Here is a 13416-nt window from a genome sequence, read left to right as displayed (position 1 = left end):
AGTTCTTATTTGTCAAATCTAATTGACCAATGTCTTTATTCTGCAGTTACTTCTTTGATGCTCAAAGTCGTGTCTTTTAGCAAAAGATAAAAGTCAACATGAAGTTTATCTTAAAATGAGGAATACAAAATCACTATTATTCTAACATCTTCTTTAGACATTAAGTTCTCCAAAACACAGTTCAACAACAAAAAAAAAGTTCTCCAAAACACAATATAAATAATATAAATATTATAATACATGTTTTATTTTTTGGAAAATTTTCAATCACCCACACTCCAATATCATCATCTCATCAATATAGTTGCTTAATAAAATGTCAAGTGGTTAAGAAAAAAGAATCAATAAGTCTGTATAAATAAGGTTGAGAAACGAAATGTTGATATAAGAACGACATACATATTAACAACTGCATCTAAGTGTTATATCAATTATATATATGATACCTTACGCACCGATACACCATGTCACCATACAAACTTATATGTGATATGTTTTTCAAAAGAATTATGCATAAAATGTATGATGAACAATGAGTGGTATCCCTTTAGGGATAAACAATCTTTTCTATTAGTGTGTTTTAAAAGGCTGATTTATTTTTTGTTAAACTGAGGCATATATAGATTACGAAAAGCGTTGATTACAATATATAAGGTATCGAATGAAGAATCTAAGTGCATATCCGGTTATCCCTGTTCTTTTGAGACCATTTAGCTAGTTCTTTTGAGACCATTTAGCTAGTAAATCTATCGGTATATTCAAGTCCTAGGGGTAAAATGAAATTAAACAGACGCGAACATGCTCGCATAATCTAGATGTTGTGGATTATTGCTTTGGTTTACCATTGAAGGATAACTTTGGCTCTTTCTAAAGTTCTCGCGATTGCCTTGGTTATCTCCTTCAATGAGCAGGTAGTAATTAACATCTTGAGATTGAGCGCATTTCATTCCATATAGTATAAGGCTTGCTTTGTCTTTTTTCATTTTTTTTTGTTGTTGTTTAGAGTTGTCTTTTTTCGTTGGTACGTGCTTTGAGAGTGACCAATTTAGATATACACACTTTTACTTCATGATCATGGAGAATGAAATCAATTTTATGTTGCTGACGAATTGAGTGAAAGAGACGTCAACGTCCATTTGCCAGACGATTGAGATGGACCATTGGTGTGATGCACAACCAGATGAATTATCTATCTTGTTGTGTGAAATGATAATAGTGTGTATTGCTTTTGGAATATTTGTGAATGCCAAAACGAACAATACCACTACCAATACAACCAAACAACCCCTAATACAAAAGAAAAGAACAACCATACATAAATTCATATGAATATTATCTCCAAAGTAATACCAAACAACCCCTAATACAAAAGAACAGAACAACCATACATAAATTCATTTTTATTATATATTACCTTCTTTTTTATTGAAAGAATTTATTTTTTTTGCAAATATATATATGTGTATATATATATATATTTACTTGCTACTCAAGTAACACATTTTTGTCATTAAATGGTGCGTACCTTAAGCTAGTATGTAGGCTAGCACCTACAAGAATTTGTGTGCCAAATATAGTTGTTCTTTACGGGCCACTTCTGATTCATTCCACATTTGTACACCCAATAGAGAAGCTACAAGTGGCTGACCGTTTAAGAATACCATTTTAAGTGCAGCAACTTCCTCTTCATCAAAAAAAAAAAAAAAAAAAGTGAAGCAACTTCATCTAGTCAATGACATTGCTAGAGACGAAAAACACATGTTTTGAAGGGGCACCCACTGCAAAAAGAAAATATTGGTACAAGTTTTCGTCAATGAAAGTTTTATAGGCGCCCGTGTTAGTGGCTCCGCTTCTTTTACACATGAACCTCTACAAAAATTGGGCTATTTAAGGGCACCTACAAGTGTAGTGTGAGGCGCCCTTTCATCAAACTACCAAATAATTCTTAAGGTGGTGTTTGTTTTTATCATGTGACTTTGTTTTGAATTAATCTAAATTTACCAGCCCTTAAACCTAACAATTTTTACAAATAAGCATCAAAAGTCGAACAAAATATATCATATTCTGATATCTGACTCGAGTCAATTTAAATCAGATTTTATACTTTGAAAAAAACAAATAATACGCCGACATTCACTCCTAAATCAAGACCACCTCAATTGTCGATCAATGTCAACCTTGCTAGCCCAAAAGAGGATCAACAAAATGGGACAGGAAGAAATTCTTATCAAGTGAATTTCTATGCCTAAATAAAGAGGTGAATCGAATGGTTTCTCCTTAGGGCAACTCCAATGCAGGGGCTTGAGCTTCCAATTTTGAGAGCCCATAAATTTTTCTAACTCTAATATCGGGCTCCCAAATCCAAATTATGTATGTATGTGATGTATCTGTGCAGGCTTTTGGTTTCAGTTTTCAACTATAAATTATTAAAATTTGATATTATTCTAGAGAAAGATAGAGAATTTAAAAAAGATTTAAAAAAAAAGGTTGAGAAAGAATTGAAAAAAAAGATTTAAAACAATTAATATTTAAAAAATAAATTAGACCATTTTTTTTAAAATAAAAATAAAAGATGATTGGGTGGATCCGTTTTTTAGGGGATCCGCGCAAATGTGACCGTTTGGAAACTCCCCAACGGTCACATTTGGGTTGGGAGATCAAGAGGGTGGAGCTCCCTGATTGAAGCTCTATAGGGCTGGGATGGGGCTCCCAAATTTGAATTTGGGAGCCCCAACCAACCTACGTTGGAGTTGCCCTTATGATAGTTTGAAGCTTATAGTGGGTCAACTTGACATATTCATTAAGTTGATGACCTCTTCCTATCAATAAATAGGGGTAGCTCCACTGAGAAAGAATCCTTTTTGAACAACAAAAATCTCACTATTAAGTCTTACCCATCTTGGTTTTAACGACAATCCTTTCACCTGGTCTAATCGCCAATTCAAAGGTAAACTTATTCAAGAAAGATTAGATCGTGCGTTGGCTAATATGCAATGGCTTTCGGATTTTCCTGCTTCTGTGGTTCACCATCTTCCGGGGGTGGGATCAGACCACTTACCCATCCTTTTTTCGAACCAGATTAACAAACTGTCTGGTCGTAAACCGTTCAGATTCATGAGGACTTGGATGACGCACCCGGATTGTAGTAAATTTATCAAGGATAATTGGCCTCTCCCTGTGAACCTCATTCAAAACAAATTAAACTCTCTTGCTATCAAGTTGGCGGGCTGGAATAAAGAGGTATTCGGGCACATTGAGTCTAAGATCAAAAAACTGGTTGAGGCTATCCAAACGACACACAATTCAGATCGGCTTATGGAGCTAAACTATCATCTCGAGGAAGCGTACAACCTTCAAGAAAGCATATGGAAAGAGAAGTCAAGAGTGGCGAATATTCAGCTGGGAGATAGAAATACTAAATTCTTTCATGCCAAAGCTATCACGAGGAATCGGAAAAATACCATCAACTACATCCAGAAGACTGATAACTCGTGGAGTAATGATCCGACAGAGATTGCTAGCATTTTCACGGAGCATATAATCAACATCTCTTCTACCACCAATCCGCCTAGATCTAGCAATATCCTTAACCTTTTCAATCCACAGATCTCTGCTTCGCAAAATCATAAGCTGATTGCTATTCCTCATGAAGATGAAATCCGCGGTGCGACTTTCTCGCTGAAGCCCGAAGCAGCGCCAGGTCCGGATGGATACCCCCCTTTCTTTTATCAATCGAATTGGGACACGGTGAAGTACGATATTATCGATATGGTTACTAAGTTTTTCACTTCTTCCACTCTTCCGCTGGCGACCAATAATACTCATATCTGTCTCATTCCGAAAACCAAAACTCCTCACACTACTGCGGATTATAGACCGATCAGCCTGCTAAATACTACATACAAAATTATGACCAAAATTCTGGCTAACCGGCTGAAAGCTATCCTTCCTAATATCATTTCGCCTTTCCAAGCAGCATATGTTCCGGGCAGACAGATTACGGATAACATCATCATCAGTCAAGAGTTATCTCATACTTACCGTACAAAAAAAGGGTCGAAAAGCTATTTTGGGTTGAAACTCGATATGTCTAAAGCCTTCGACCGGGTGGAATGGTCTTTTATTGAATCGATTATGGACAAACTGGGTTTTGATGAGCATTGGATCAGGCTTATTCATACCTGTATTGCTTCCTCATCAATGGCGGTCCTGATTAACGGGCGTCCAAGTCCATCCTTTAACGTTTCCAGAGGGATCAGGCAAGGGGACCCGCTATCCCCTTTCCTGTTCACTCTGGCGATGGAAGGTCTTAGTCGCCTATTGGATTCGACTAACAGCCCTATAAATTCATGGGGATTACTATACCTCGGTCCAAGGTTACCATCAATCATCTACTCTTTGCGGACGACTGCCTCATCTTCGGCCAGAACTCTCTTGATAATATCAGCAATCTGCTTCTCATCCTCAAAACTTTCAGTGAGGCGTCAGGTCAGGTGATAAACTACAACAAATCCACGATATTCTTCACCAAAAATACACACCATAGATTCAAGCGAATGATTATCAAATCTCTGAAAGTCCAACAAGCTTCTTCTTTTGATAAATATTTAGGCACCAAACTTTTCATCGGTGCAAAGAAAAAACAGGCTTTCTCTTCTCTGCTCGAGCAAATTCAGCATAAACTTTCCAAATGGCAGACTAACCTCCTCTCGCAAGCTGGTCGCTCCATAGTCATTTCGACTATCACAGCGGCCGTTCCCCGATACCAGATGCAATGCTTTGCCATTCCGAAAGGCATCAACAACCGCATGGAGACCACTCAACGGTCATTCTGGTGGGGAAAATCCAAAACCATCCACACTATCAACTGGGCGGCGATTTGCCGGCCACGGAAATTCGGCGGCCTTGGGTTTCGACACCCGTTAAAGGATAATGAAGCGTTCCTCTGCAAACTCATTTGGAGGCTCCTCAAATTCCCTGAAGCTCCTTGGGCTCAACTCCTTAAAGCCAAATACTTCCCTAAAAGCCCAAAACCTTTATCTGCTAAACCGGCTCACTCGTGGACCTGGAAATCTTTGATGGCTATAATGCCGAAGATGAATAATCTCATTTTTTGGGATGTTAATAAAGGTAACAATATCAATATTTGGGAGGACTTTTGGATCCCGAATCATAAACCTCCTCTTCAGAACCAGTACAATTGCCCCTTTGATAAGGTGGCGGATCTTATTATAGGAAATCAATGGAATATGGAATTATTAAATCCTTACTTTGATTCTGAGGTGGGTAGAGCTATCCTTAGTATCAATATTCAACCGGATGCTGAGGACTCGATGATCTGGACCCTTACTAATACAGGTAAATTTACCATTAAGTCTATGTATACGTATTTAAGTTTTAACAATAATGATAACGAGCCGACGGAATGGAATTTCATATGGACTATTCCTACCATCCCTAGAATTAAACTATTCCTGTGGAAATGTTGTACTAATAGCTTACCTGTTAGAAATAAAATTGGCAAGTATACAGGAAATGTGTACAATTGTCTTTTCTGTGATAGCCAGGAAACTACTACTCATTTGCTCCTACATTGCCACTTTGCTAGAACTATTTGGCTATATTTTGGAATCCGACCAGATAATTTTAACAATATCATAGAGTGGATCCTATACTGGAAAACGATGGAGGTGGATAACATGACGATGATGGCAAAAATAATGTGGTTCATATGGAAGGTGAGATGTGAAAAATGTTTCTCTTCTATAGATACTAATCCTATGCAGGTTATACAAAAGATCAAACAATATTCCACGACGGTCTTACTAAAGCAACAAAAGAAGAAAGAACAAACTCAAGAAGTGTGGTTACCACCAGTAGCACCATTCCTAAAATTCAATGTGGATGCATCTTTCAAATCATGCACGGAGCCAGCAGGCATTGGGTGGATTCTTCAGGATGAAAATGGTGATTTTATAATGGCAAAAGCAGATATGGTGAGAGGACAGACAGCAGAGGAATGTGAGGGTCGAGCAATGCTGAATGCGATCCGATGGGCAGTTGAGGCTAAGATTGATTATATTCACTTCGAAAGTGACAACATCAATATCATTAATCATTTAAACAACAAAGGGCGGGCGCTCGACTGGCAAACGGAGAAATTATTGGCAAACTTTGAAGCAACTATATCTTCATTCAAGAAAACTAAATTCTCATATGTGTCGAGAAAGCTGAATGTGATAGCAGATAAATTGGCGAAATGGGGACGTCTTCATCGGTCGCAACATCTTTGGCACTCGAGAAATGATATGGAGCTGGATATTAATGGTAGCTAGTTGTCTGTTGACAGTCTCTTCAACAAAAAAAAAAAAAGTCTTACCCATCCTACAACCAACCCCAATTCTCACTAAGAAAAGTCTTTGTGTAATCCACAACTAGGTTTTACTACCTTATTACACAAAAGTCAAAATTAGGTTCTAGCCTGCAAGACCCGCTATTGGGCTTGGATCTGGGTGTTTAAGCGAAGATAACACTGATAACTATTATGATCTGGGGCGTCACAGATGGTACCAGAGTCGACGACACTCATCACTAAGGGTAGGAGATAGTGATAATCCCACATTTCTAGGAGGTAGTCCAGAGCTTAGGTGTACGCTCAAACTTATCGTCAAGGTTGTTGGAGTGGGCATGTGGAGCCTTCAGAAAGAACAAAATTCATACCTTTTGAGTTTGGGCCAGGATGCATAAAGCAGGGACAATATCAATTACTAATATTAACTCTTAAGTTGTCACATTTCGGGTGCACCACAAACTAACTTTAAGATATGCGCCTAGTTTTTGGTTTGTCAGATGGATACATGCCTATTTTTCATCTGTGAAGACCAAATAGAGATTAGGGGGTATGTTTGGATGTAAACATATATATAATTTTTAGTGATAATTAACATTATATATACATGTTGAGCTAAATACTGAAGAGCTTTGACCAAGTTAAGAAGTCAACAGATTGATTGAGAATGAGATAGGCATACCCTCGTTGAAGCTATCGGAGAGGTGGATTAGAAAAAGCTTTGTCACCTCAACCCTGACATGGGAGGTCGGTACGAGCGTCGTAGGCACCAGACCGCTACGCGCCCGAGGGCAAGCGAAGAGGTGAATCGAAGCCCCCCCCCAGTAAGAGCTCCGCCTTGGTTTCAGAATAGTGGAGGGAGGTCTGCATAAGTTCTCAACACCTTGAGCCTTGCTTTGCCTTGAGGCAAGAGAACAGGTGGATCCGGGTCAACTTCGCAACTTGAGCTCTACTCTGGTCGGAGGCACAAAGTAGGGAGATCAACCAAAGTAAGCTCAATCTCCTCTAGCTTCGATCTTCTTCAAGAGAACAACACTGACGTGGAAGGTCGGATGGAGTCTAATATCCACTTTTGAAACACGAATGATTATTTGTGAGAGGATCTGCCAGTGTCTTAAGTTACACACTTATTAGATATTATCCTCCAAGTGACTATACACATGTGACTATTATCAAGATCGATGTCTTGCCATCTCAGATGTGCTCTACCACAATCATCTGAACCTACATAAGTATACCAGTTCTGCCCTAAAAGGGATTGATGTAGATGCAACGGAAGAAATAAACTACCATTAAAGTAAGATTAACCTAAGATAAACTAAGCTAAGTTATGCTAATTAAGGAGAATACTACAATCAACATAGATTTTCATGATATTATTCGAAGATGTAAATAAAAGGACATACTGGACTCCTTTTGTAGAGTGTTAGACACTTTTAGATAGACACAAACTAGGAATAATTGCTAAACTCTATTTTTCTTGGTTCATACTAATCCTAAACCTGGAAACTTTTGAATAAATAAAATACCTAAACTGGAAATAACTAAACACCTATCCTAAACCTATTCCTTGGCCATGAGGCCCACTAGGCTTGGCCAAGAGGCCTAATATCTGCATTTGGGTCGAAGGTCATCTTCTGCACTCAGACTTTTGAATTATTTTCTTAAACTCCAAAAGCATCCAACTGACTTGGGTGTCAGAGTGACTTCTTTGATTTTTTTGCAGGCTTTGCCCCACCTGAATTCGGTCTGAAACACAGAGTAGAGTTTATCATTTGATCGGAGGTCTTGATCATCGGGAAGGTATCCTGGAAAACCACTTTCTAACATCATCAATACCATATAGATTCTTTAATAATTTTTAATTTATTTTTTTATAAAGAAAAGTTTGATTCTCACTCGACGACTTTACCAACTTAGACTAATGAGAAATTTGATTAGAACACTTTGACCCAAACTTTCTTTGGTAAAAAATGTGTTGGGTTTTCCACCTAGTAGGGAAACCTAGTTGGGTTTGGTTTAGTAAACCGAATCCGGGCCCAAGTCGAGTTTCTTAGGGTCGGTGACTTAGGTCGGTAGAGTTAGGGTTAAGGGTAAGTCTATAAATACTACCTTAATCTTAATTAGAAGTAGAGAGAACAATTAGAAACACGTAAGGGAAGAGAGGAGAGAGATAAAGGTAACGAGAATAAGGGGCTGAACTTTTTCAGCACGCGCAGTCTTCGTTGTTCGGAAAATCTGACGATGAGATCTTCTCTGATTAAGCTGGAATTTTGCAGAGGTATTCTTGACTTGTTCATCTAGTATTTTACGGTGTGATTGTTGATTGGTGGTCGGAATCCTAGTGAATTTAGAGTCGTTTTGGACTGCATATTCCTGGGTTGTTTTTGTTCTTTCTTGTAAGGGTTTCGTCGTGTTTGAGATTGATTCCTTTTGGAGTCTGAATCCCTGGTGTTGTTATTTTGAACAAGGATGGCGTAGTCTGTAACTCAATTGCTGATTATAGTTGATTTGGTTGGACTACTAGTCCTGTGGTTTTTACTTCTCATATTGAGGAGATTTTCCACGTTAAAATCGTTTTCTTATTTACTTTCAGTTCTTTGTTTATTGCTCTACCTATTCTTCATATTATCCTCGTAACTAATACAAAGGGGGAAAACTTATATTTCAGCTGCGCCGATTCACTCGTAACAAAATGATCCATCAATTATGTTCTCTTCATTTGTTGAGTTTGCAAGGGTTGAACTAGGATTAGATTATGATTGCAGTGGTGTTACCATAGGTTTGCATTGGGTTGCAATGGATCTCCATTGAGTTGCATTGGTTTTACATTTAGTAGCATTTTTGCTAAGAAACATTTTGAAAAACTAAGAGGAGCTAAACCCAAATAAAATTTTAGATTTTCTCTCACAAATCATGTACCTGATACTTCCATTATATCTCAATAAAATAAAAATTTAATTTGTTGGAGTGGACATACCTACCCAAGACCCATAGTGTGATTCATGATTTTAGTAACAGAGAAGGTACAAAGAAGTCAAAATCCCTATGATGGGTTCTTATTAATTTTGATTCTAGTATACATATTCTTCTACTCATATAATAGCCAAATCGTGTAAAACAACCAGGAAACAAACAAAACTAAGTTTAGCCATCAATTTCATCATTCCTATTAATATATGATTAAAACTAAAGATAACTTGTACACGACAAGGATTAGTAATCAAATTATTTTTGTCAAATAACCTAAAATGACTTAATCTAATTACTAATTTAGCATGTGTTATAGATGAAAGTTTAGTAATCTAAAGGAAATAATAATACAACCCTAATAAAAAAGATCTAGGCTAATGACCACACTTCTATGGCAAATGTAGTCGATCCAGATTCTCCAAGTATCTTCTCTCGCTGACATGCTTGAAAAATCTAGAAAAAACTCATCAATCTCTTAGTTATACTTGGTCCAAATTTACGGATCATGTATCATATTGATAATAATATTAGTAAAAGCATTTTTATATCTGGTCAATCGAGGATGAGTTAAACGTCATAGTCAATAGTAATAAATAGATACGTGTTAGTCTCAATAAACCTCACACGTAAAGGGCACGCCAGAATAATCTCACGTTTAAAAACCAAAGATGAACCTCATGACCAAGGTTATAATGTCTAGACTTACATCTACATTCAATGCTAGTTAGTTTCGATTAAAACTGAAAATTACAAATTAACCATATAGATATTATTCACATAAAATACAATAATTGTAAATCGGTCTGGAGTAGACTTTGACTTGTAAAATTTCAAGCATAGGTCTAATTTCCCATTTTTTTCTCGAAGAAATAGAATAGTTTCACAGATAAAAAAAAGTTTAGAGAAGTTAGATGAGAAGACTAACATAGCTCTAATGGAAGAACATATTCATGAATCAGACGTACCTTCATCCCTTGTGAAGATCTTCCAAAACCAGGAGCTACATATCAGTGGCAGCTATCCATGTAAATGATTCTGATGATGATCTTGATTTTCGTAGTTTCTTGATGACATTTCATTAGAAGTAGTAGTAGTGACAATATTTGAGAGACTTCCATGATTATTAATCATACTAAATTCTTCTAACTCATGACCATTTTTAAGCTTTGAATTGTTTGATGAAATTGTCAACTCGGGTTCTTTAGATTTATCAACAAATATGGGTAGATTTCTTGCTGACTGATGATGATCATTTTGCAAGAGAGAATCAGAGTGGAATGTCCTTAAGTGGTATGGTGGTGGTGATTGTGTCTCCAAATGCCCTGACTTCATGGTTGTGGAAGTGTTGAAGAGATCAAATCGCCTCCGAGGGAATAAGGTCGACGAAGAAGGGGCGGAGAACGGCAAGGCCGGGATACCCGTGAATTCTTGCACCATAGCTCGAAAATTCGACGTATCGGTTCTAAGAACGGTGGTGGGTGCGCGACGAGAAGCTCTTGATCGTTTCTTAGGGTTAGGGCGGGTAGGACTAGATGTAGTTATTGGTTGATGATCTGATGATGTTGTTCCCTTATTTGTTGCACTACTTTCATGATCACCTGCCAATTTTAGTGATATTGATGATGGTGGTGGGTCTGAGAAATGGATCTGATGAGCTGATCCATATGATAGTTGTGTTGATGATGATAAAGTACTCATTAGGTTTTTAGGCCAAACCATGTCAAGATTTTGTAGAGAATTTGTAGTAGTAGTAGTAGTTGGTGTTGGTGGAGAGAGAGAAAATGTGGAGTCAAAATAAAAGTTAGAGAGATGAAGATGATGATCAAAAGTGGAGGATGTTTGGTGGTTATGGGGATTAAGAGGAGGAAGTAGTGGTTGTTGGTTGGAAGAAGTGAAGAAAGTTGGGAGTGATTCAGTTCTTGAATCATATTCATCATCACCACCACTCGTTGAATTCAAACTACCACTGTTACCAGCAGAATCCATGGCACTGATTGTGTGTGTGTGTGAGAGAGAGAGAGAGAGAGAACTCTAGGTAATTAAGATATCTATATCTAGGTTCCAAAATATGCCCATGCTGGTGTTTTAAACTGTTGGACAGTGATAAAGAAAATCTTGTACTCTTACTTTCTATTTTTATGTTTAACCATTAGGTATGTGAGAAAGAGCAAGTAGGATGTACTAGAAGATTAAGAGCCTTGATGATGATGAAAGAGAAAGAGAAAGAGAGGGGGGGGGAGGATGTTGGTTGTTTTCTTTTGAAGAAAAAAGCCTTCAATTTCTTAAATGGATTGAGTTTGAATTAGGGTTCATTTTAGGAAGACAAGAAAGGGTAGGAGAGAGACATCTTTTACTTTTCTAATAGAAAAAGAGAGAGAGAGAGTGTGTAGAGACTAGAGACTAGACTCTAGAGAGGCTGCTTAGTTTATGCTCACCTTTCTCAACTACCTAGAGATATTGCAAGTCTCACTCCCCTTCCCTACGGCATTTGAATTAGGCAGGAGTCAATTTGAAGTGATTAGAGATGATATTGACTTTGTACTAGACTTTGTAATCCTGTTTGATTTAATGGAATGATTTATCTCAAAAAAAAATCACTTCAAAGTGATTCACACATTTGGGTAATTTCATCTTTTCACATCTAGGTCTTACATCGGGTGGGAGAGGATTAAGATGAAAGTAGGTAAGAGAGGGTGAAAGATGGCAGGCACATTAAACATTTTTGAATGGTAGGTAACAAGAAAAACCAGACAGACTTAACATATAAATCTTTAATATGACTTGTTGTAATTTGTGATTCTGATGATTCTGATCAACTGAATCGGGTATTATGACAAGTCACATAAGATTTATGTTCAAAGTCGGTATGGCTTTCTTTGTTCCCAACATTACCTTTCCGAGTATTGTCCCCATTTGGAAGACAAAAGAGAAAGAAATTGTAACCGCTCAGCCCCTTAGACCATGTGAGTATGTGACCAATCTGCCCACTTGTATTTCTAAACTTTGACCATGTTTCATTTTCGCTTTGGTTTCTCAAGCAATGAAAATTTTAGGCAACCTAAATAGAAAGAGAAAAACAAGTATTTTATAATTATTATTGAGGTCAAAATTTGTTTTATGTAGACAAGAAAGATTTTCGAGGTACAAAATTTCGAGTGAACTTTGTTTTGGCACTCTTTTGTTTCCCCCAACTCCCGCCACCATTCATTTTCCACTCCGACAATATCAAACACTTCGAATTTGATAAATGCATTGCTTGTAAAATATGTGTTTGTGTCTGCTCTATAGATCTATCCTTTGTTGATTGAGAATTAGAAAACGACATTTGAGAAAAAAATCTGCTTAACTATAGTATTGATGGGAACTCAATACAAATTGCAAAGAATACATGATTTAGATTGTCTAATACCTTTACAAAACCCCAAAAGAATACATGATTTAGATTGTCTAATACCTCTAAAGAACCCAAAAGAACAATAACAAGACAATGATTCAAAAAAAAGGAAGAACAAACTATTCATCCTTAAACCAATATCTTCATATATTATTTTTATATAAATATCTCTACCAGTCAAGAAATTAGTAGAAATTGAACTTCTCTAACCCATGAAGTATCATCTTCGAAATAAGTAAACTACTTTGATATATAGTCATAGTTCCAAATCAAGCTCTCTAGCAAATCAAAATCAAAGCATTTCCATAATCAGTTTGAGAAATAAATATGTTGAGTCGAATATTGGTCAGCTTTGACTAAGTCAAGAAGTCAACTAGTGAACCAAAACGCGCACACGGCAACCCTCCTTAAAGTTACCAGGGAGGTGCATCTAAGTGAGCTCTGCCACTTGAGCCTGACACGGGCACACGAGAGGTCGGCATGAATATTCTAGACGCCTTGAGCCTGCTCTGACTTAGAGACAAGCTTGGAGAAAAAATTTATTCAACTCTGGTAAGAGCTCTGTTTTAGGTCTTAAAAGAGTAAGGGAGGTCTGAGAAAATCATCTACACCTTGAGCCACGTACTGCCTCGAGGGTAGATGGAAGGTGGATGCGAGATGAAATTTACCCAACCTGAGCCCTGACCTGGTTAGAAACTCT

At 37.3% G+C, this 13416-nt stretch overlaps 1 protein-coding gene across 1 annotated transcript; it reads right to left on the bottom strand.

The window, feature by feature from the left end:
- Positions 1-7697: 7697 nt before the first annotated feature.
- Positions 7698-11539, bottom strand: LOC147567084 (uncharacterized). The gene is made up of 2 exons (XM_086653706.1): positions 10288-11539; positions 7698-8098 (listed from the first exon to the last, which is right to left on the bottom strand). The coding sequence occupies exon 1, from the start codon at positions 11306-11308 to the stop codon at positions 10340-10342; it is 969 nt and encodes a 322-aa protein (XP_086509832.1). The 5' UTR covers positions 11309-11539; the 3' UTR covers positions 7698-8098; positions 10288-10339.
- Positions 11540-13416: the final 1877 nt, after the last annotated feature.

The sequence above is a fragment of the Eschscholzia californica genome, unplaced genomic scaffold, assembly GCF_041429995.1.
Source record: "Eschscholzia californica isolate CP2 unplaced genomic scaffold, dmEscCali1.0.p SCAF_1, whole genome shotgun sequence".
Taxonomy (NCBI): domain Eukaryota; kingdom Viridiplantae; phylum Streptophyta; class Magnoliopsida; order Ranunculales; family Papaveraceae; genus Eschscholzia; species Eschscholzia californica.
The sequence above is the reverse complement of the archived record's forward strand: the minus strand, read 5'-3'. Positions and strand labels throughout refer to the sequence as shown.